This window comes from Eretmochelys imbricata, chromosome 9 (genome assembly GCF_965152235.1).
Source record: "Eretmochelys imbricata isolate rEreImb1 chromosome 9, rEreImb1.hap1, whole genome shotgun sequence".
Lineage (NCBI taxonomy): Eukaryota > Metazoa > Chordata > Testudines > Cheloniidae > Eretmochelys > Eretmochelys imbricata.
In genome coordinates, this window is record NC_135580.1 from 54,656,881 (window position 1) to 54,681,386 (window position 24,506).

General features: G+C 45.0%; 1 protein-coding gene across 3 annotated transcripts in view; it reads right to left on the minus strand.

Moving 5' to 3' along the window:
- Positions 1–13,336: 13,336 nt before the first annotated feature.
- The window catches only part of ING5 (inhibitor of growth family member 5), a 58,475-nt gene continuing 47,305 nt past the window's right edge, over positions 13,337–24,506 (minus strand). For all 3 annotated transcript variants that reach the window (XM_077826362.1, XM_077826363.1, XM_077826364.1), the window contains exons 7-8: positions 22,996–23,057; positions 13,337–16,573 (exon numbers count right to left, since the gene is read on the minus strand). In XM_077826362.1, coding sequence (XP_077682488.1) covers positions 16,531–16,573; positions 22,996–23,057 — 105 coding nt within the window. In that variant the 3' untranslated portion in view covers positions 13,337–16,530. The remainder of the gene's footprint in view (positions 16,574–22,995; positions 23,058–24,506) is intronic.

A 24,506-nucleotide genomic window follows, 5' to 3' on the forward strand; every position in this document is an offset into this window, starting at 1 on the left:
AATACCATCTCCTCCATAAACTTATCGCGTGTAATCTTAAAGCCAGATAGGAGGAGGAGAGGAAGGTGATCAGGAACAGTCAACATGGAGTCACCAAAGGCAAGTCATGCCTGACCAACCTGATTGCCTTCTATGATGAGATAACTGGCTCTTTGGATATGAGGAAAGCAGTGGATGTGATATATCTTGACTTTAGCAAAGCTTTTGATACGGTCTCCCACAGTATTCTTGCCAGCAAGTTAAAAACATACAGATTGGATGAATGGACTATAAGGTTGATAGAAAGATGGCTAGATTGTTGGGCTCAACAGGTAGTGATCAATGGCTCGATGTCTAGCTTGCAACCAGTAGCAAGCGGAGTGCCCCAGGGGTCGGTCCTGGGGCCGATTTTGTTCATCTTTATTAATGATCTGGATGATGGGATGGATTGCACCCTCAGCAAGTTTACGGATGACAGTAAACTGTGGGAAGAGGTAGATATGCTGGAGGGTAGGGATTGGGTTGAGAGTGACCTAGACAAATTGGAGGATTGGGCCAAAAGAAATCTGATGAGGTTCAACAAGGACAAGTGCAGAGTCCTGTACTAAGGACAGAAGAATCCCATGCACTGCTACAGGCTGGAGACAGAGTGGCTAAGCAGGAGTTCTTCAGAAAAGGACCTGGGGATTACAGTGGACGAGACTGCTGACTCATATCCAGCTTGTGCCCTTGTTGCCAGGAAGGCTAACGGCATATTGGGCTGCATTAGTAGGAGCCTTGCCAACAGATAGAGGGAAGTGATTATTCCGCTGTATTCGGCACTGGTGAGGCCCCATCTGGTGTACTGTGTCCAGTTTGGGGCCCCCCACTACAGAAAGGATGTGGACAAATTGGAGAGAGTCTAGTGGAGGGCAACGAAAATTATCATTGACTGGATACATGTCACCTCAGGACGGGATGCAGAGATAAAGTTTCTTGACACCTTAAATGACTGCTTCTTGGAGCAGCTGGTCCTGGAACCCACCAGAGGAGAGGCAATTCTTGATCTAGTCCTAAGTGGAGCACAGGATCTGGTCCAAAAGGTGAATATAATAAGGCTTGGCTATAATAATAAGGCTTGGTAATAGTGACCATAATATAATTAAATTTAATATCCCTGTGGCAGGAAAAACACCACAGAGGCCCAACACTGTAGCATTTAATTTTAGAAAGGGGAACTACACAAAAATGAGGAGGTTAGTTAAACAGAAATGAAAGGGTACAGGGCCAAAAGTGAAAGATCTGCAAGCTGCGTGGAAACTTTTTAAAGACACCATAATAGAGGCTGAACTTAAATGCATACCCCAAATTAAAAAACATAGAGAACCAAAAAAGAGCCACCGTGGCTAAACAACAAAGTAAAAGAAGCAGTGAGAGGCAAAAGACCATCCTTTAAAAAGTGGAAGTTAAATCCTAGTGAGGAAAATAGAAAGGAGCATAAACACTGGCAAATGAAGTGTAAAAATGCAATTAGGAAGGCCAAAAAAGAATTTGAGGAACAGTTAGCCAAAGACTCAAAAAGTAATAATTTTTTTTTTAAATACATCAAAAGCAGGAAGCCTACTAAACAACCAGTGGGGCCACTGGACGTTCGAGATGCTAAAGGAGCACTCAAGCACGATAAGGCCATTGCGGAGAAACTAGATGAATTCTTTACATTAGTCTTCACGGCTGAGGATGTGAGGGAGACTCCCAAACCTGAGCCATTCTTTTTAGGGGACAGATCTGAGGAACTGTCCCAGATTGAGGTATCATTAGAGGAGGTTTTGGAACAAATTGATAAATTAAATAGCAATAAGTCACTAGGACCAGATGGTATCCACCCAAGAGTTCTGAATGAACTCAAATGTGAAATTGCAGAACTACTAACTGTAGTCTGTAACCTATCATTTAAATCAGGTTCTATACCAGATGACTGGAGGATAGCTAATGTGACGCCAATTTTTTAAAAGGGCTCCAGAGGTGATCCCAGCAATTACAGGCCTGTAAGCCTGACTTCAGTACCGGACAAACTAGTTGAAACTATAATAAAGAACAATATTGTCAGACATATAGAGGAACATAATTTGTTGAGGAAGGGTCAACATGATTTTAGTAAAGGGAAATCATGCCTCACCAATCTACTAGAATTCTTTGAGGGAGTCAACAAGCATGTGGACCAAGGGGGATCCAGCGGATATAGTGTATTAAGTTTTCAGAAAGCCTTTGACAAGGTCCCTCACCAAAGGCTCTTATGCAAAGTAAGCTGCCACGGGATAAGAGGGAAGGTTCTCTCATGGATTGGTAATTGGTTAAAAGATAGGAAACAAAGGGTAAGTATAAATGGTCAGTTTCCAGAATGGAGAGAGGTAAATAGTGGTGTCCCCCAGGGGTCTGTTCTGGGACCAGTCCTATTCAACATGTTCATAAATGATGTGGAAAAGGCATAAACAGTGAGGTGGCAAAATTTGCAGATGATGCAAAATTACTACAGAAAGTTAAGATCCAGGCAGACTGCGAAGAGCTACAAAAGGATCTCTCAAAACTGGGTGACTGGGCAACAAAATGGCAGATGAAATATAATGTTGATAAATGCAAAGTAATGCACATTGGAAAGCATAATCCCAACTATACATATAAAATGATGGTGTCTAAATTAGCTGTTACCACTCAAAAAGATCAGGGGACTGGGGCACATGACTTATGAAGCAACTCATAGACTGGAGAGTCTGAGGGAACTGGTTTTATTTAGTCTGCAGAAGAGAAGGCGGGAGGCGGTGGGTGCGGTGGAATTTGATAGCAGGCTTCAACTACCAGAAGGGAGTTTCCAAAGAGGATAGAGCTAGGCTGTTCTCAGTGGTGGCAGATGACAGAACAAGGAACAATGGTCTCAAGTTGCAGTGGGGTAGGTCTAGGTTGGATATTAGGAAACACTATGTCACTAGGAGGGTGGTGAAGCACTGGAATGGGTTACCTAGGGAGGTGGTGGAATCTCCATCCTTTAGAGGTTTTTAAGGCCCGGCTTGACAAAGCCCTGGCTGGGATGATTTAGTTGGTGCTGGTCCTGCTTTGAGCAGGGGGTTGGACTAGATGACCTCCTGAGGTCTCTTCCAACCCTAATCTTCTATGATTCACCCAGCACTCACATGCACACAGGACCGTCCCTAGGCATATGCGGCTGCGTAGGGCACCCGAAAATTTGGGGCACCATTCCCCTCGCTGGCCGCAGCTGGAATCCTCTCTTCTCTGGCCCCTCCCCCGCGCTGGGGGTTTCTCCCCAACCCTAACCCTGCCCCCTCCCTCCCACACTCCTCTGCCAGCTGGCTGAGGACGCCAGCCTCTGGCTCTGCCGATCCAGCCTCGGGGAGCCCAGAGCAGCACAGCCCGGGCCCACCACTGAACGGAGTGGAGTTTCTCCCTGGACCTTGCCTGCAGCACCACTTGGTCTCCGGCAGGGGCCAGGCCAGGAGGAGCGAAACTTCCATGTGAGTCGGGGGGAAAGGGGGAGGAGGGAGAAATGGGGGGACTTAAAGTGGTAGTGCACTCACTGTCTCTCACACTTCCCTAACACACACACAGACTGGCTCTCACACCCACATACACTCTGCCTCTCATCAGTTACAGTCCCCCAATACAGATTGTCACACACACACAGTCTCACACTCCCCAACACACACTCTGTCACACAGTCCACCAACACACAGTCACACACAAACACACACAGTCTCTCTCTCTGTAAGGATTTTTTACAGTCTATACGACCAGTAGACTTTGGGGAGCCTTAGCCCTGGTCTACACTAGGACTTTAGGTTGAATTTAGCAGCGTTAAATCGATGTAAACCTGCACCCGTCCACACAATGAAGCCCTTTATTTCGACTTAAAGGGCTCTTAAAATCAGTTTCCTTACTCCACCCCTGACAAGTGGATTAGCGCTTAAATCGACCTTGCCTGTTCGAATTTGGGGTACTGTGGACACAATTCGATGGTATTGGCCTCCGGGAGCTATCCCAGAGTGCTCCATTGTGACCGCTCTGGACAGCACTCTCAACTCAGATGCACTGGCCAGGTAGACAGGAAAAGAACCGCGAACTTTTAAATGTCATTTCCTGTTTGGCCAGCGTGGCAAGCTGCAGGTGACCATGCAGAGCTCATCAGCACAGGTGACCATGATGGAGTCCCAGAATTGCAAAAGAGCTCCAGCATGGACCGAACAGGAGGTACGGGATCTGATCGCTGTTTGGGGAGAGGAATCCGTGCTGTCAGAACTCCGTTCCAGTTTTCAAAATACCAAAACCTTTGTCAAAATCTCCCAGGGCATGAAGGACAGAGGCCATAACAGGGACCCGAAGCAGTGCCGCGTGAAACTGAAGGAGCTGAGGCAAGCCTACCAGAAAACCAGAGAGGCGAATGGCCGCTCTGGGTCAGAGCCCCAAACATGCCGCTTCTATGATGAGCTGCATGCCATTTTAGGGGGTTCAGCCACCACTACCCCAGCCATGTTGTTTGACTCCTTCAATGGAGATGGAGGCAATACGGAAGCAGGTTTTGGGGACGAAGAAGATGATGATGAGGAGGAGGTTGTAGATAGCTCACAGCAAGCAAGCAGAGAAAACGGTTTTCCCGACAGCCAGGAACTGTTTCTCACCCTGGACCTGGAGCCAGTACCCCCCAAACCCACCCAAGGCTGCCTCCTGGACCCAGCAGGCGGAGAAGGGACCTCTGGTGAGTGTACCTTTTAAAATACTATACATGGTTTAAAAGCAAGCATGTGAAAGGATTACTTTGCCCTGGCATTCACGGTTCTCCTAGATGTACTCCTAAAGCCTTTGCAAAAGGTTTCTGGGGAGGGCAGCCTTATTGCGTCCTTCATGGTAGGACACTTTACCACTCCAGGCCAGTAACACGTACTCGGGAATCATTGTAGAACAAAGCATTGCAGTGTATGTTTGCTGGCATTCAAACAACATCCGTTCTTTATCTCTCTGTGTTATCCTCAGGAGAGTGAGATATAATTCATGGTCACCTGGTTGAAATAGAGTGCTTTTCTTCAGGGGACACTCAGAGGAGCCCATTCCTGCTGGGCTGTTTGCCTGTGCCTAAACAGAAATGTTCCCTGCTGTTAGCCACAGGGAGGGGGGAAAGTTGAGGGGGTAGCCACGCGGTGGGGGGAGGCAAAATGCGACCTTGTAATGAAAGCACATGTGCTATGTATGTAATGTTAACTGCAAGGTTTACCCTGAAAGAGTGTAGCCACTGTTTTATAAAATGTGTCTTTTTAAATACCGCTGTCCCTTTTTTTTTCTCCACCAGCTGCATGTGTTTCAATGATCACAGGATCTTCTCCTTCCCAGAGGCTAGTGAAGCTTAGAAAGAAAAAAAAACGCACTCGCGATGAAATGTTCTCCGAGCTCATGCTGTCCTCCCACACTGACAGAGCACAGACGAATGCGTGGAGGCAAATAATGTCAGAGTGCAGAAAAGCACAAAATGACCAGGAGGAGAGGTGGCGGGCTGAAGAGAGTAAGTGGCGGGCTGAAGAGAGGGCTGAAGCTCAAATGTGGCGGCAGCGTGATGAGAGGAGGCAGGATTCAATGCTGAGGCTCCTGGAGGACCAAACCAGTATGCTCAAGTGCATGGTTGAGCTGCAGCAAAGGCAGCTGGAGCACAGACTGCCACTACAGCCCCTGTGTAACCAACCGCCCTCCTCCCCAAGTTCCATAGCCTCCACACCCAGAGGCCCGAGAACGCGGTGGGGGGGCCTCCGGCCAACCAGCCACTCCACCACAGAGGATTGCCCAAAAAAAAGAAGGCTGTCATTCAATAAATTTTAAAGTTGTAAACTTTTAAAGTGCTGTGCTTAAAGTGCTGTGTGGCATTTTCCTTCCCTCCTCCACCACCCCTCCTGGGCTAACTTGGTAGTCATCCCCCTATTTGTGTGATGAATGAATAAAGAATGCATGAATGTGAAGCAACAATGACTTTATTGCCTCTGCAAGCGGTGATTGAAGGGAGGAGGGGCGGGTGGTTAGCTTACAGGGAAGTAGAGTGAACCAAGGGGCGGGGGGTTTCATCAAGGAGAAACAAACAGAACTTTCACACCGTAGCCTGGCCAGTCATGAAACTGGTTTTCAAAGCTTCTCTGATGCGTACCGCGCCCTCCTGTGCTCTTCTAACCGCCCTGGTGTCTGGCTGCGCGTAACCAGCAGCCAGGCGATTTGCCTCAACCTCCCACCCCGCCATAAACGTCTCCCCCTTACTCTCACAGATATTGAGGAGCACACAGCAAGCAGTAATAACAGTGGGAATATTGGTTTCGCTGAGGTCTAAGTGAGTCAGTAAACTGCGCCAGCGCGCCTTTAAACATCCAAATGCACATTCTACCACCATTCTGCACTTGCTCAGCCTGTAGTTGAACAGCTCCTGCCTACTGTCCAGGCTGCCTGTGTATGGCTTCATGAGCCATGGCATTAAGGGGTAGGTTGGGTCCCCAAGGATACATATAGGCATTTCATAGAATCATAGAATCATAGAATATCAGGGTTGGAAGGGACCCCTGAAGGTCATCTAGTCCAACCCCCTGCTCGAAGCAGGACCAATTCCCAGTTAAATCATTTCAACATCCCCAACAGTTATTTTCTGGTCTGGGAATAAAGTCCCTTCCTGCAGCTTTTGAAACAGACCAGAGTTCCTGAAGATGCGAGCGTCATGTACCTTTCCTGGCCATCCCACGTTGATGTTGGTGAAACGTCCCTTGTGATCCACCAGAGCTTGCAGCACTATCGAAAAGTACCCCTTGCGGTTTATGTACTCAGCGGCTTGGTGCTCCGGTGCCAAGATAGGGATATGGGTTCCGTCTATGGCCCCACCACAGTTAGGGAATCCCATTGCAGCAAAGCCATCCACTATGACCTGCACATTTCCCAGGATCACTACCCTTGATATCAGCAGATCTTTGATTGCGTGGGCTACTTGCATCACAGCAGCCCCCACAGTAGATTTGCCCACTCCAAATTGATTCCCAACTGACCGGTAGCTGTCTGGCGTTGCAAGCTTCCACAGGGCTATCGCCACTCGCTTCTCAACTGTGAGGGCTGCTCTCATCTTGGTATTCATGCGCCTCAGGGCAGGGGAAAGCAAGTCACAAAGTTCCATGAAAGTGCCCTTACTCATGCGAAAGTTTCACAGCCACTGGGAATTGTCCCAGACCTGCAACACTATGTGGCCCCACCAGTCTGTGCTTGTTTCCCGAGCCCAGAATCGGCATTCCACAGCATGAACCTGCTCCATTAGCACCATGATGCATGCATTGGCAGGGCCCATGCTTTCAGAGAAATCTGTGTCCATGTCCTGATCACTCATGTGACCGCGCTGACGTCGCCTCCTCGCCCGGTATCGCTTTGCCAGGTTCTGGTGCTGCATATACTGCTGGATAATGCGTGTGGTGTTTAATGTGCTCCTAATTGCCAAAGTGAGCTGAGCGGCCTCCATGCTTGCCTTGGTATGGCGTCCGCACAGAAAAAAGGCGCGGAATGATTGTCTGCCGTTGCTCTGACGGAGGGAGGGGCGACTGACGACACGGCTTACAGGGTTGGCTTCAGGGAGCTAAAATCAACAAAGGGGGTGTCTTTACATCAAGGAGTATTTCAGGCAGGACTTCACCGAGGGTTCCAATAAGAAATGGTGCACCTAAGTTATTGTTCTTATTGGAACAAGGAGGTTAGCCTGGCCTCTGATTGATACATGGCTAGATTTACCTCGCTGCACCTTCTCTGTGAGTGACTGCAGTGTGACCTAGAGGAATGAGTCCCCTAGACAGGGGAGCAGGCAAATGAGTACAAAAGAAATCTGGTCTATTTCTTGTTTTGATCCATTCCATCTATCTTTTACATCTTTGGCTGGCAGCAGAGGGTGCAGAAGGACTGCATGCCATCCACATCTCATGGCTGCTCAGCAGAAGATGGTACAGTATGACTGCTAGCCATCCTCATCTCTTGCCTGCTGGCAGAAGATGGTACAATACGACTGCTAGCAATCCTCATCTCTTGCCTGCCCGGCAGAAGATGGTACAGTACGACTGCTAGCAATCTGTATCGCCTGCCTGCTCACCATAAGACAGTTCAATAGGACTGACTGCAGGACTAAAGAGAATGACCTGGTCAAGTCACTCCAAATTTAGTCCCTGCGCCCATGTCTGCCCAGGCGCTCCCAGCCGACGTGGCCAGGAGCACCTCGGACACGACGAGGACGGCTACCAGTCGTACTGCACCGTCTGCTGCCAGAAGGCAATGGGTTGCTGCTACTGTGTAGCAAAGCCGTACCACGTCTGCCAGCACCCAGGAGACATAGGGTGACGGTTACCTGAGCAGGCTCCATGCTTGCCGTGGTATGGCGTCTGCACAGGTAACTCAGGAAAAAAGGCGCGAAACGATTGTCTGCCCTTGCTTTCACGGAGGGAGGGAGGGAACGGGGGCCTGACGATATGTACCCAGAACCACCCGCGACAATGTTTTAGCCCCATCAGGCATTGGGATCTCAACCCAGAATTCCAATGGGCAGCGGAGACTGCGGGAACTGTGGGATAGCCACCCACAGTGCAATGCTCTGGAAGTCGACTCTAGCCTCGGTACTGTGGAAGCACTCCGCCGAGTTAATGCACTTAATGCACTTAGAGCATTTTCTGTGGGGACACACACACTCAAATATATAAAACCGATTTCTAAAAAACCGACTTCTATAAATTCGACCTTATTCCGTAGTGTAGACATACCCTTATAGTATACCTCCTGCTAGGTCTCCCCTTAAGCCCATTTATCAGAGCTGGAATAAAAGAAACCAGATTGATATTAACTCACAACAACACTTTATTTACTAAAGGAGAAGGAAGGAAGGGGAGGGGGATGGATTAAGGACACTGGAGATTTGGAATATAAACATACACATGCGCACACACACTCAATAAAGCAAAGATGTTTTTCTACCTCCTTCGGGTACTGCTTGTGGCGAGGCTGCAGAATCCGGACTGGTGAGATCAGCGATGGACACCAACAGTGGATCACAGGTGTCGAAGACAGGTAAGTAACCCTATCTCAGACCCATCCTATCCCTCTTTACGTCATCTATGGGTAAGTGTCAGATCTAACTAACTGGATCTAGTCCGAGAGTGCACGTCTGCTCCCCAAAAGAAAATAATAAACCCCAAGATAACAACTTCGTTCAGTGAGTGGTTATTGGCCTGCAGTAGCCAGTGTGGAAGGTATACCACACTACAGAGAGAGAGAGCTTTTTGACACCTGAGCCCCAAAGATTCCAGCATTCAAGAGCCCTTGGCCCCTCCCTTCATTTGTTTATTTAGAAACCGGTTACTTAGCAATAACTGATTCCCACTTTTTGCCCAGTATACGGGAACAAGAAACTGTCACAACATGGAGATCACCTTGTTCTTATCCAGATCAAGATGGCCACCTAATAAACAATGCCCTAAAATCCAACTGGGTGTGTGCCTTCCCCAAGAATTGGGCAGGGCTGTAATTAACATGTCTCTCTCACACGCCCTGGCTCTCTCTCACACACAATACACACACACACACAAACGTTTGCACACATGCACACACACTTGTATTATTCCTGTTGTTGTTACTGCTTGGTATTTCCTGTCAAAATGCTCGTGGTGAGCCAGGAGTGCTTGGGGCTGCAGGAGGGCCGTGGGCTCCGGCAAGACGCAGTCTCTGTGACAGCGTGAAACCTATCCTGAGTTACTGCTGCAGTGTCTGATGCGTATGAAGCTCAGTGTGTGTCAGCAATGTCTTGCGCTGTATTGAGAGATCTGTACAACGTATGCTCATAAAAATTGCCCCCTCCCTGAATGTGGAGGGAGATATGCCAGCTTTTTGCCCCCACCCCCACCCCCATATGAATTGCACAAAGTGGGTTTTGGAATAAACAAAAACAAGTTTATAAGAGGTAAAATTTTAAGTGATTATAAGTAAGGCTGCTAGTCTGTCATGGATTCTATGACTTTCTGTGACTTCTGCTGGTGCTGGGGACCAGCAGCAACAGTTTGGGTGCGTGGGAGAGGGCTCAGGGTTAGGGGCAGGTGGTTGGAGGGGCACTTACCTGACACAAAGGCCATGTCCCTGCCTAATTTGAAATCCCTGCTCAAAAGGTCAACAGAATTTTTTAACACAGGCAAAACATTATTCCATAGCCTCATAGCCTAAGGTGGGTAGAAAGCTGGCTAGATTGTCGGGCTCAACGGGTAGTGATCAATGGCTCCATGTCTAGTTGGCAGCCGGTGTCAAGTGGAGTGCCCCAGGGGTCAGTCCTGGGGCCGGTTTTGTTCAATATCTTCATAAATGATCTGGAGGATGGTGTAGATTGCACTCTCAGCAAATTTGCGGATGATAGTAAACTGGGAGGAGTGGTAGATACGCTGGAGGGCAGGGATAGGATACAGAGGGACCTAGACAAATTGGAGGATTGGGCCAAAACAAATCTGATGAGGTTCAATAAGGATAAGTGCAGGGTCCTGCACTTAGGACTGAAGAATCCAATGCACCGCTACAGACTAGGGGCCGAATGGCTAGGCAGCAGTTCTGCGGAAAAGGACCTAGGGGTGACAGTGGATGAGAAGCTGGATATGAGTCAGCAGTGTGCCCTTGTTGCCAAGAAGGCCAATGGCATTTTGGGATGTATAAGTAGGGGCATAGTGAGCAGATCGAGGGACGTGATCGTTCCCCTCTATTCGACATTGGTGAGGCCTCATCTGGAATACTGTGTCCAGTTTTGGGCCCCACACTACAAGAAGGATGTGGATAAATTGGAGAGAGTCCAGCGAAGGGCAACAAAAATGATTAGGGGTCTAGAACACATGACTTATGAGGAGAGGCTGAGGGAGCTGGGATTGTTTAGTCTGCAGAAGAGAAGAATGAGGGGGGATTTGATAACTGCTTTCAACTACCTGAAAGGGGGTTCCAAAGAGGATGGCTCTAGACTGTTCTCAATCGTAGCAGATGACAGAACGAGGAGTAATGGTCTCAAGTTGCAGTGGGGGAGGTTTAGATTGGATATTAGGAAAAACTTTTTCACTATGAGGGTGGTGAAACACTGGAATGCGTTACCTAGGGGGGTGGTAGAATCTCCTTCCTTAGAGGTTTTTAAGGTCAGGCTTGACAAAGCCCTGGCTGGGATGATTTAACTGGGAATTGGTCCTGCTTCGAGCAGGGGGTTGGACTAGATGACCTTCTGGGGTCCCTTCCAACTCTGATATTCTATGATTCTATGATTCATTCTTGGAAATGGCTGCTTTGGCTAAAATTAAAAAAAAAAACAAAAAAAAAAAAAACCATTTAGTCTGAGGCAGACGCCCAGTATGGAAAACTCCAGGCCAAATGGATTAAGTTTGTGAAAGTCATAAATAACTGAAAACAGGATCTGTCTTTGAATGAGAAGTGTCAGGCAACCTATGTAATAGGTGGTGCCAACAGCCCTGCCTATAATAATTTAGGACAATTGGTGTGATGCATAAGTCAGTATAAACTAAAAAAACAAAACAAAACACTGCCCAAAAAACCCAAAACACAACCCTGCAAGGGATTGCACCATTGATACTTAAAGGATCAATTTAAAAACCTTGTATTTCCCTTTACTAACATCCTCATTGATACTGTACAAGTGAAATCTGATTTGCATGTATAGTTATGAAAATTATAGTGTGTTTGCATCATTGTATCCCCCAACATGAAGTCATCAATGTGCTGAAGTCTTCTTGACCCCCTATGAGAGAACTTTTCTTCAGCTATGGGAGAACCACTGTGCTTTCAAAGATTTGAACTGTAGTACACTCATCAACATTTTGATTTATTATGCATTTGTTCTATTTAGCTATTTATAGTGTCAGCTCCATGGAGTAGGGATCGAATCTCTTTCTGGTTTCTATGATACTCTGAGGACTTAAATACTACTACTTTTATGAATGTGGATTTTTCTTCTATTAGGCTTTAATATTACAAACACTGTATTTATACAGGTCAGTTCCCTTTCCCATATCCCATTGCTGCTTCCCTTTCAACCCCCAAATAAATAATAGGCTCCTTCCCAACTTCCCTGCTCCCTACCTCTGTGATCCAGTCACTCAGAGTTTCTCCACAAATACACTGGTTTACACCAAATCAAGCCCAGCCAAAAAACATACCAAGAGTTTGCCTGATTTCAGGCTTCAGAATTTCATCTGATCTCCTGCTCAAAAAGCAGCATCCAGCCAGTACCCCCCTCCAAACACAGTCATTACAGGCATAGTGGATAGTATTGGGTCAGATGGGCCTGATTCTCCTCTGCTTTGCACTTTTAGTTGTTGACACGCACAAAATGCTACTGTTTTGTCTTGGTACCATATTATACTTACCTTGCACTTTGAAAACTGATTTGGGATAGTTTACAACTAATGTCCCCACAAAGTACCATGACCTGACAAAGGAGACAGAAAGAAGTAGGTAACTACTCGATTAAAAGGCCTCACTCACAGACGCTGCAGTCCCTATCCTCGAACAGGCGCCATAAAATCACTAGCAAGAGACATGAGCATGGGGAGAGCCAAATGTTGTTGCACAAGGTATGTATATTTTAAGTTTCAGAGTAACAGCCGTGTTAGTCTGTATTCGCAAAAAGAAAAGGAGTCCTTGTGGCACCTTAGAGACTAACCAATTTATCTGAGCATAAGCTTTCGTGAGCTACAGCCACAAGGTGCCACAAGTACTCCTTTTCTTTTTGTATATTTTAAGTTTGAACATTGGCAGCATCATTTTGGATTGTCACCTCTAAGGTACAAAAAAAAGCCCAGGACATCCAGGATGATCCTGAGCCGATAATACTGGACAGCTGGCAGTGTATATGGAGAACCCTTACAAGATTCCCAAGGACAGCCACCTCAAAAATAGGATTAATCTTGGGAAAACCTGGACCAGTGGCAACCCTATACTACTAGTCTCTAAGGCAAGTGCGGCAGCCACAGAGACATTGCTTAACTGGGACTGGCAACACATTGGCTACAACAGTTGGAGCCAGTGAGTAGCAGTATAACCCTCACTCCATCGCCACCATGCAGAGAATGGATAAGATTTGCCACCCAGATTTTAAGCATATGAAATGGGTCCCACTCCTGCCATAAAACCCTTTGTTAAATTCAAAGTTAACAGAGCTAATAATAGTTAGTCTTGGGACCGAGATGTGAGTTTGAGATATATGTACATCCATCCCATTATTTATGGCAGTATCTATGTACGTTCCCTTTGTGCAGGGATTTGAAGTTCTAGCCGGGAACCCTGAAACAATGTGATTTCAAACTTTTATTCCCAAAAATACTTTATTTATAACAATATATCCATTATCTATAACATAATCCAAAAATACTGCTATACATTTTTACATTTTTTAATAAAAAGATTTATAATATTCTCTTCTATTTACGAAGGGAACATATCTAATTCCTTTGAGAATAAAACATAACATTCAGGTTAAAGTTACATCATCTCCAATTTGGATGAATTGTGATAAAGCTGAACACCACAAAATATACAGGTGTCTGAAAAAGCTTTTCTTGATAATCTTTAGTGGAACATTCCTTTTAAATCTCTCATAGTTCTGTCGATCCCTCTCCACAAAAGTAATGTATATTTAACACTGCACATTCAAAATACAGGACTTTAAAATTCTTTAATGGCCAAGATCAAGGTTACTGATCTTCCTGTCTAAAGAGGAGCAAAAAACCCTAAATCCAGAAATGAATGGGCAAACAGATACTATTAAGTCTGTGATAACTATCAGAACCTCTGTTTGTTAGGGTGAGTTCCATATGGGACAGCTTTATTGCTCAAACTCTGTTCCAACTCAGATGATCTGAAACATCTGAGAGGTGCTGCAAAGTACATCTGTCATCTTACCTAGTGTTTGTCGTCCCCATAGATACTTTTCATTCTTAGGACTGATAACATAGTGCTAGCTCTAGGTTTTTAGCTTCCTTGATTAAAATAGAAAGCATCCATTGTTTCAGGCTACAGCCACTCAGACAAGAATCACTAAATAATTTGCTGCCCTAGGCAACTATCTCTAAATTTATGGTAATCAACTTTGCATTGATAGATCTGTAACTGCTTGGTTTTGCAGCAACACCTCCAAAGAGATGTGTTGGCTTTTGAGAATCAGTTTAACCAAACAATTATAATCTATGGTAGTTATTTCACAAAGTATTTTTTTTTAAATAAGTGTTGCCTACAATATTGTATCATTGGATGGATGGGGAAATGGAGCCTGAGTCTTCATCAATATTACCATCTTCAAGACAGTGACACTCCTACTTGTAATCCAGTGTAACAGGATAATGAGGTATGGGTGTATTCACTGGCTACTCAACTACATGCTGATTTGCAAAAAGGTTTACTCTCCAGACAGAGGCAGAGCCACTTCTTACATTCTGCGATGAGAAACAAAAAAGGGCTGACTACGTTCCCAGAGCCGGCTTTGTGCAATTGTGCTTTCTCCCCACTTCCCTCCAACAATCTGTTGCTAAGTTCTATGCACATATTTTTGCTGTGTGTGTGTTTTAAAATGGCAAAAAAACATAGTCCTGTGAACATGAAAACTTCATATACACCATATGGAGTGATGTGATATAACAGGGATATGTACATCACATTTTAAAATACAGAACTCCGGAGACACTTTTTTCCATAGCTGATGTGACAATCAAAATACATTCACAGATAACTACACTGATACCAAGAGGTATGACATTTTTGTTTAACTGCTATCTCCTACAAAGCCAAATGCAAATAGTGTGACTGCAAGAAAGGAGACACAGCAGAAGTTGTGTTTTATATTCTTAAATCACAAAATGTACACAAAGGACACCATTCAGTGGTCCTCCTGTAAGAGAAAAACTATCCTTTTGTTTTTTCAGCTAGAATTGTGCTATATAACTCTGTCTTTTGAATTAATTGTTCTGCTTTGTTGTAACACTGTGGGCCTGATTCTGTTATATTGTAGCCCCTTTCTGACACTCTAATGGTCTATACAGTGGGCTACACCATTACAGCCACTTGTGGCCATAGGTAGTGGAATCCCAGAATATGGGAAGTACAAAAGCAACAAACCCATCTTTACCTCTCTTCTTAGTTCCTACACTAAGCATAGCTCAGTAGTGGGTGAGGGGTCAGGAGGAGGGGAAGAGAATAAGGGACTTGTGTGTAATATTTTCTTTTCCTCCTCTTGGATTTCTGTCTTCCTTTCACTGTAGGGTATGAGACTTTAATGACAGCAAGCTTCACATTTTATCTGTCAACCTGAAAGGCAACTCAAATCAAAAGCATGCAAGATGTCCCTTTTAAAACATTCCTGCTGTGTGGACTTCTGTTTTATTAGCAGTGGTTCATGATGGATGCTGATTAAAATCAGAAAAACTGCAATAGGATTAAAGTCAATGACTTCATCTTAGGTTTGATGCACCATCACAAGAATCTATATCTTATTACTATATTATTCTCCTCCTAAAACTTGTTTTCCTGATTATTTACCAAAGTGCAACAAAGAGATATAAGTAATGTAAACAGGCCTTCATTTTATTTCATGATTAAATCTGACCCTACTATCTTCATAATACCACACTAGGTTTTTGTCTTCACTGTAAAGAACTTAAGGTATTTCTAGAGAAATGGGATGTTGGCAGGAAGGTCTGCACTCTCTCTTGCTACCACTGTCACTATGACACAACCCAGGGCAGATCTCTTGCTACTTAAAAATGATTTTCCTCCAGAATGGACAAATGTTTATGAGAGGAGAAAGGAATTCAAAAGAGGGGTCTCGATGTGGGAGCCAGATCAAGTCCAAAGGCAGCAATGCAAAATTAAACAGAAATAATTCTCAATAAGAAGAGATGTGCAACTTCAGATACACAGAGCACGCTTCACCAAAATTACGTACAATACTTTGCTTTGGGGAAATAAGACACTGGAAATAGTTCACTGGTCTGCGTGTTGCCTTCAGTGCTACAGGACTGTACAAACACAAAAAATGGACTTCACTCCTAAATATATGAATGTACTTCATGCAGGTTGCAGTTTTATAGAGATCCTTCATATACGTTATGCATAACTTCATGCCTACATTATTTAGGTAGTGGCAATCCACCATGCTGAAAATATAACTTTCTCATTCCCCTGAAATGCCTTAGGCAGATTCATAGATTCCAATGCATTAGCAAAAATTCCAGCTGTTGGCTGCTCTAAGTATTTCATAGTAACAGCTGTCAGTGCTGTGTGAAAATAACTTAAATAAAATCCCTGTGGCAACTTTCTCAAAAATCCTACCCTCCCTCACCAAGTCATCATCTTCTTTTTAAATAAGAATTACAACTGGCTGTTGGACAATTAAATATCAAATCAAAACAAGAAGGAAGATAGGTCAAAAACTAAAAGATAATATTGCAACATATAAGAAAGAATATATTAAACTCTTCTTCTGGATTTGGTGTACATTCCCCTTCCTTACTTCTTTTTCTTCCTTTCCTGAACACAACGGGGACAGAACCTAGGACAGAAAAGCATAGTATTAAGCTTCAACAGATAAATATTTTGCCTGGGAGCTCTTCACTATTTTGGAGGAAGAGAAAATAAAATCAGCTATATGGACGTCAATTTCTTTTGTTGACGCTGTAATATTACAGAGCACAAATCTGGGGGAAAGACATTTAATTGCGATGGGTCCAGGAAATTTGAACAACTAGCAAAAGAGTTAGGGTGTTTGGAGGGTAAAAGTGGCAGAAGGGGGATCCTCAGCCTCGTTTTAAAACAAAGTTGGTTTTAGTTATCTGAACAGAAAAAAACTGAATTTTTTTAAGTGTGAAGACACCTCCTTGCCATAACTTGTATGTTCTTAAAAAACAGATGAACCAGATAAATTACCCCTTCTCTTTGAGATGAGACCACACACACAAAAAATAGCTCAAAGGGAAAATATATCATAAAAGTTACAAGCTCTCAAGAACAGGGTGGAAAGTACAAACATACTCGCTCAATTTTAACGATAGCACTGCAGTTGCTACTCAATTATATAGTACATATGCCATGCAGGAATGTGATGTACATACAGCTGTGCAAATACATGTTTTGTTTGTAAACTGTTTTGATTAGGCTGATATATTGTAAATGCTTGCAACCTGAAATATCCTGTTAGGGCTTTACTCTGAGGGCTGGTCTACACTAACTCTATAAGTCGACCTAAGTTACACTAGTTCAATTACGTAAGTTATGTGACCAAAGTCCATGTAACATAGAATTATAGAAAATTAGGGTTAGAAGGGACCTCAGGAGGTCATCTAGTCCAACCCCCTGCTCAAAGCAGGACCAATCCCCAACTAAATCATCCCAGCCAGGGCTTTGTCAAGCCTGGTCTTAAAAATATCTAAGGAAGGAGATTCCACCACCTCCCTAGGTAACCCATTCCAGTCTTTCACCACCCTCCTAGTGAAACAGTGTTTCCTAATACCCAACCTAAACCTCCCCCACTGCAACTTGAGACCATTACTCCTTGTTCTGTCATCTGCTACCACTGAGAACAGTCTAGATCCATCCTCTTTGGAACCCCCTTTCAGGTAGTTGAAAGCAGCTATCAAATCCCCCCTCATTCTTCTCTTCTGCAGACTAAACAATCCCAATTCCCTCAGCCTCTCCTCATAAGTCATGTGTTCCAGTCCCCTAATCATTTTTGTTGCCCTCCGCTGGACTCTCTCCAATTTTTCCACATCCTTCTTGCAGTGTGGGGCCCAGAACTGGACACAGTACTCCAGATGTGGCCTCACCAATGTCGAACAGAGAGGGACGATCACGTCCCTCGATCTGCTGGCAGTGCCCCTACATATACATCCCAAAATGCCATTGGCCTTCCTGGCAACAAGGGCACACTGTTGACTCATATCCAGCTTCTCGTTCACTGTAACCCCTAGGTCCTTTTCTGCAGAACTGCTGCCGAGCCATTTGGTCCCTAGTCTGTAGCGGAGCATGGGATTCTTCTGTCCTAAGTGCAGGACTCTGCACTTGTCCTTGTTGAACCTCATCAGATTTCTTTTGGCCCAATCCTCTAATTTGTGTAGGTCCCTCTGTATCCTATCCCTACCCTCCAGCGTATCTACCACTCCTCCCAGTTTAGTGTCATCTGCAAACTTGCTGAGGGTGCAATCCACACCATCCTCCAGATCATTTATGAAGATATTGAACAAAACCGGCCCCCGGACTGACCCTTGGGGCACTCCACTTGATACCGGCTGCCAACTAGACATGGAGCCATTGATCGCTACCCATTGAGCCCGACAATCTAGCCAACTGTCTATCCACCTGAGAGTCCATTCATCCAGCCCATACTTCTTTAACTTGCTGGCAAGAATACTGTGGGAGACCATGTCAAAAGCTCTGCTAAAGTCAAGGAACAACACATCCACTGCTTTCCCCTCATCCACAGAGCCAGTTATCTCATCATAGAAGGCAATTAGATTAGTCAGGCATGACTTTCCCTTGGTGAATCCATACTGACTAATCCTGATCACTTTCTTCTCCTCCAAGTGCTTCAGAATTGATTCCTTGAGGACCTGCTCCATGATTTTTCCAGGGACTGAGGTGAGGCTGACTGGCCTGTAGTTCCCGAGATCCTCCTTCTTCCCTTTTTTAAAGATGGGCACTACATTAGCCTTTTTCCAGTCGTCCGGGACTTCCCACGATCGCCATGAGTTTTCAAAGATAATGGCCAATGGCTCTGCAATCACATCCGCCAATTCCTTCAGCACTCTCGGATGCAGCGCTTCTGGCCCCATGGACTTGTGCTCATCCAGCTTTTCTAAATAGTTTCGAACCACTTCTTTCTCCACAGAGGGCTGGTCACCTCCTCCCCATGCTGTGCTGCCCAGTGCAGTATTCTGGGAGCTGACCTTGTTCGTGAAGACAGAGGCAAAGAAAGCATTGAGTACATTAGCTTTTTCCACATCCTCTGTCACTAGGTTGCCTCCCTCATTCAGTAAGGGGTCCACACTTTCCTTGACTTTCTTCTTGTTACTAACATACCTGAAGAAACCCTTCTTGTTACTCTTAACATCTCTTGCTAGCTGCAACTCCAGGTGTGATTCGGCCTTCCTGATTTCACTCCTGCATGCCCGAGCAATATTTTTATACTCTTCCCTGGTCATTTGTCCAACTCTTCCACTTCTTGTAAGCTTCTTTTTTGTGTTTAAGATCAGCAAGGATTTCACTGTTAAGCCAAGCTGGTCGCCTGCCATATTTACTATTCTTTCTACACATCGGGATGGTTTGTCCCTGTAACCTCAATAAGGATTCTTTAAAATACAGGCAGCTCTCCTGGACTCCTTTCCCCCTCATGTTATTCTCCCAGGGGATCCTGCCTATCATTTCCCTGAGGGAATCAAACTCTGTTTTTCTGAAGTCAAGGGTCCGTATTCTGCTTAGGTCGACTTACAGTGGCGTTTACACTGCGCTATGTTCATGGCAGATGCTCTCCCGGTGACATAACCTCCCCCAGAGGTGGAAGCTAAGTACAGAGATTGACGGGAGAGTGCTCTCCCATCGACTTAGTGTGTCTTCACCAGACCCGCTGAATTGACACTGCTGCATCGATCGCAGCGGTGCTGATTTAGCTGGTAGCATAGATATGACCTAAGCCTATTAAAATCTATGGGAGTTTTGCCATGGACTTCAATGGAAGCAGCCTTTAGAGATGAGAATAGATGTTTCCTAATGTATCGTGTACATCCACACAAATACAATTCCCTAACAACGTATGTTACAAGCCTGCATCTCATCCAGTGCAGGGTACTGGACTAGATGACCTCTTGAGGTCCCTTCAAGTTGTATGATTCTATGATTTCTATATTAGTGAGAGCAAAATTCATGCATCAAGACTGATTAAGGTGTCAGAATTTAATTTTCTTCATGATTGGAGAGAGGCAGTCAAGAAGAGAATCAACAAACAGAACCTGTGCCTCCAAAACCAGGAGACCAAAGCCCTGAGCTAAGTGGGGAAGTGGGATACCAGGAGGAAGCACGAGCAGGAGAGCGCAAAAGGGGAGGGCTCCTGCCTCATACTGAGAAAACAGGACAATCAGCGAGTTATCTTAAATGCTTATACACAAATGCAAGAACCCTGGGAAACAAGCAGGGAGAACTGGAAGTCCTGGCACAGTCAAGGAATTATGATGTGATTGGAATCACAGAGACTTGGTGGGATAACTCACATGGCTGGAGTACGGTCATGGATGGATATGTTCAGGAAGGACAGGCAGGGCAGAAAAGGTGGGGGGAGTCGCACTGTATGTAAGAGAACAGTATGACTCCTCAGAGCTCCAGTATGAAACTGCAGAAAAACCTGAGAATCTTTGGATTAAGTTCAGAAGAGTGAGCAACAAGGTGATGTGGTGAGAGTCTGCTATAGACTACCAGACCAGGGGGATGAGATGGACGAGGCTTTCTTCTGGCAACTAACAGAAGTTACTAGATCGCAGGCTCTGATTCTCATGGGGGACTTCAATCACCCCCATATCTGCTGGGAGAGCAATACAGTAGTGCACAGACAATCCAGGAAGTTTTTGGAAAGTATAGGGACAATTTCCTGGTGCAAGTGTTGGAGAACCAAGTAGGGGCAGAGCTCTTCTTGACCTGCTGCTCACAAACTGGGAAGAATTAGTAGGGGAAGCAAAAGTGGATGGGAACCTGGGAGGCAGTGACCATGAGATGGTCAAGTTCAGGATCCTGACACAAGGAAGAAAGGAGAGCAGCATAATATGGACCCTGGACTTCAGAAAAGCAGACTTTGACTCCCTCAGGGAACTGATGGGCAGGATCCCCTGGGAGAATAATATGAAGGGGAAAGGAGTCCAGGATTACTGGCTATATCTTAATGAATCCTTATTGAGGTTGCAGGAACAAACTATCCCGATGTATAGAAAGAATAGTAAATATGACAGGCGACCAGCTTGGCTTAACAATGAAATCCTTGCTGATCTTAAACACAAAAAGGAAGCTTACAAGAAGTGAAAGATTGGACAAATGACCAGGGAAGAGTATAAAAATATTGCTCGGGCATGCAGAAGTGAAATCAGGAAGGCCAAATCACACTTGGAGTTGCAGCTAGCAAGGGATGTTAAGAGTAACAAGAAGGGTTTCTTCAGGTATGTTAGCAACAAGAAAGTCAAGGAAAGTGTGGGCCCCTCACTGAATGAGGGAGGCAACCTAATGCCAGAGGATGTGGAAAAAGCTAACGTACTCAATGCTTTTTTTGCCTCTGTCTTCACGAACAAGGTCAGCTCCCAGACTACTACACTGGGCAGCACAGCATGGGGAAGAGGTGACCAGCACTCTGTGGAGAAAGAAGTGATTCAGGACTATTTAGAAAAGCTGGATGAGCACAAGTCCATGGGACCGGACGCACTGCATCCGAGGGTGCTAAAGGAGTTGGCGGATGTGATTGCAGAGCCATTGACCATTATCTTTGAAAACTCATGGCGACTGGGGGAGGTCCCGGATGACTGGAAAAAGGCTAATGTAGTGCCCATCTTTAAAAAAGGGAAGGAGGAGGATCCTGGGAACTACAGGCCAGTCAGCCTCACCTCAGTCCCCAGAAAAATAATGGAGTAGGTCCTCAAGGAATCAATTCTGATGCACTTAGAGGAGAGGAAAGTGATCAGGAACAGTCAGCACGGATTCACCAAGGGCAAGTCATGCCTGACTAATCTAACTGCTTTCTATGACGAGAGAACTGGCTCTGTGGATGAGGGGAAAGCAGTGGATGTGTTATTCCTTGACTTTACCAAAGATTTTGATACGGGTCTCCCACAGTATTCTTGCCAGCAAGTTAAAGAAGTATGGGCTGGATGAATGGACTCTCAGGTGGACAGAAAGCTGGCTAGATCATTGGGCTCAACGAGTAGTGATCAATGGCTCCATGTCTAGTTGGCAGCTGGTATCAAGCGGAGTGCCCCAAGGGTCGGTCCTGGGGCCGGTTTTGTTCAATATCTTCATTAATGATCTGGAGGATGGTGTGGATTGCACCCTCAGCAAGTTTACAGATGACACTAAACTGGGAGGAGTGGTAGATACGCTGGAGGGTAGGGATAGAATACAGAGGGACCTAGACAAATTAGAAGATTGGGCCAAAAGAAATCTGATGAGGTTCAACAAGGACAAGTGCAGAGTCCTGTACTGAGGACGGAAGAATCCCATGCACTGGTACAGACTAGGGAGTGAGTGGCTAGGCTGTAGTTCTGCAGAAAAGGACCTAGGTGTTACAGTGGATGAGAAGCTGGATATGAGTCAACAGTGTGCCCTCATTGCCAAGAAGGCCAATGGCATTTTGGGCGGTATAAGTGGGAGCGTTGCCAGCAGATCCAGGGACGTGATCATTCCCCTCTATTTGGCATTGGTGAGGCCTCATCTGGAGTACTGTGTCCAGTTTTGAGCCGCACACTACAAGAAAGATGTGGAAAAATTGGTGAGAGTCCAGCAGAGGGCAACAGAAATGATTAGGGGACTGGAACACATGACTTACGAGGAGAGGCTGAGGGAACTGGGATTGTTTAGTCTGCGGAAGAGAAGAATGAGGGGGGATTTGATAGCTGCTTTTAACTACCTGAAAGGGGGTTCCAAAGAGGATGGATTTAGACTGTTCTCAGTGTTACGAGATGACAGAACGAGGAGTAATGATCTCAAGTTGCAGTGGGGGAGGTTTAGGTTGGATATTAGGAAAAACTTTTTCACTAGGAGGGTGGTGAAGCACTGGAATGGCTTACCTAGGGAGGTGGTGGAATCTCCTTCCTTAGAGGTTTTTAAGGTCAGGCTTGACAAAGTCCTGGTTGGGATGATTTAGTTGGGGATTGGTCCTGCTTTGAGCAGGGGGTTGGATTAGATGACCTCCTGAGGTCCCTTCCAACCATGATATTCTATGATTCTACTTACCATTTTCCTTTTGGTTTTGTGGTGAGGTCCACACAAGCGAAGTGAAACCACTCAATTGGACACTGCAGTTCAGGAAAAAAAGAAAGAAGAGAGACACTTAGGATTTTGTACATGTAAAACTAGGAAAGGATGGCCTACTAATGCAGGTTATTTCATCAAATGTATTTGTGCTGTTAAGTTGTGCAGGGCACTGTAAGAACAGATATACAGAGTGTACCTTCAAAAAATATAAGCCATCTTCATAGAATTACAGAAATGTAGGGCTGAAAGAGCCCTTGAGAAATTAAAGTCCAGTCCCCCGCACTGTGGCAGGACCAAGTAAACCTAAACCACCCTTGACAGGTGTTTGTCTAACTTGTTTTTAAAAGCTTCCAATGATGAGGACTCCATGACCTCCTTTGGAAACCTATTCCAGAGTTTAACAACCTCTATAGTTAGAAGGTTTTTCCTAATATCTAACCTAAATATCCCTTGCTGCAGATTAAACCTATTACTTTTTTCCTACCTTCAGTGGAGATGGAGAACAATTGAACTCCGTCCTCTTTCTAACAGTCCTTCACATATTTGAAGACTGTTATCAGATCCCCCCTCAGTCTTCTTTACTCAAAACTAAACATGCCCATTTTTTTTTAACCTTTCCTCATAGTCCAGGGTTTCTAAACCTCTTATCATTTTTGTTGCTCTCCTCTGGACTCTCTCTAGTTTGTCCTCATCTTTCCTAAGGTGTGGGGGACACAGTACTCCATCTGTGATCTCACCAGTGCCAAGTAGAGTGTGACAATTACCTCCCATGTCTCACATACTGTTAATACAGCCCAGAATATTAGCCTTTTTCATAACTGCATCACGCTGTTGACTCATATTCAATTTGTGATCCACTCTAACCCCCCTGATTTTTTTCAGCAGTACTACCACCTAGCTAGTTATTCCCCATTTTGTAGTTGTGCGTTTGATTTTTCCTTCCTAAGTGAAGTATTTTGCACTTGTCTTTATTGAATTTCATCTTGTTGAATTCAAACCAATTCTCCAATTTGTCAAAGTCATTTTGAATTTTAAACCTGTCTTCCAAAATGCTTACGAACCCACACCCACTCCGAATTTGGTGTCATCTGCAAATATTATAAGCATACTCTCCACTCCACTACCCAGGTCATTAATGAAAATATTGAAGAGAACTAACCAGGATGGACATCTGCTGGACCCCATTAGATACACCCTCCCATTTGACAGCAAACCATTGATAACTACTCTTTGAATATGGTCTTTCAACCAGTTGTGCACCCACCTTATAGTAATTTCATCTAGACCACATATCCTTAGTTTGCTTATGAGAATGCCGTGTGGAACTGTAGAAAAGCCTTACTAAAATTAAGATATATCACATCTACTTCTTTCCCCCATCCACTATAGATATTCAAGTGACACCATCATAGGACCTAATCACATCAGCCATGCCATCAGGGGCTCGTTCACCTGCACATCTACCAATGTGATATATGCCATCATGTGCC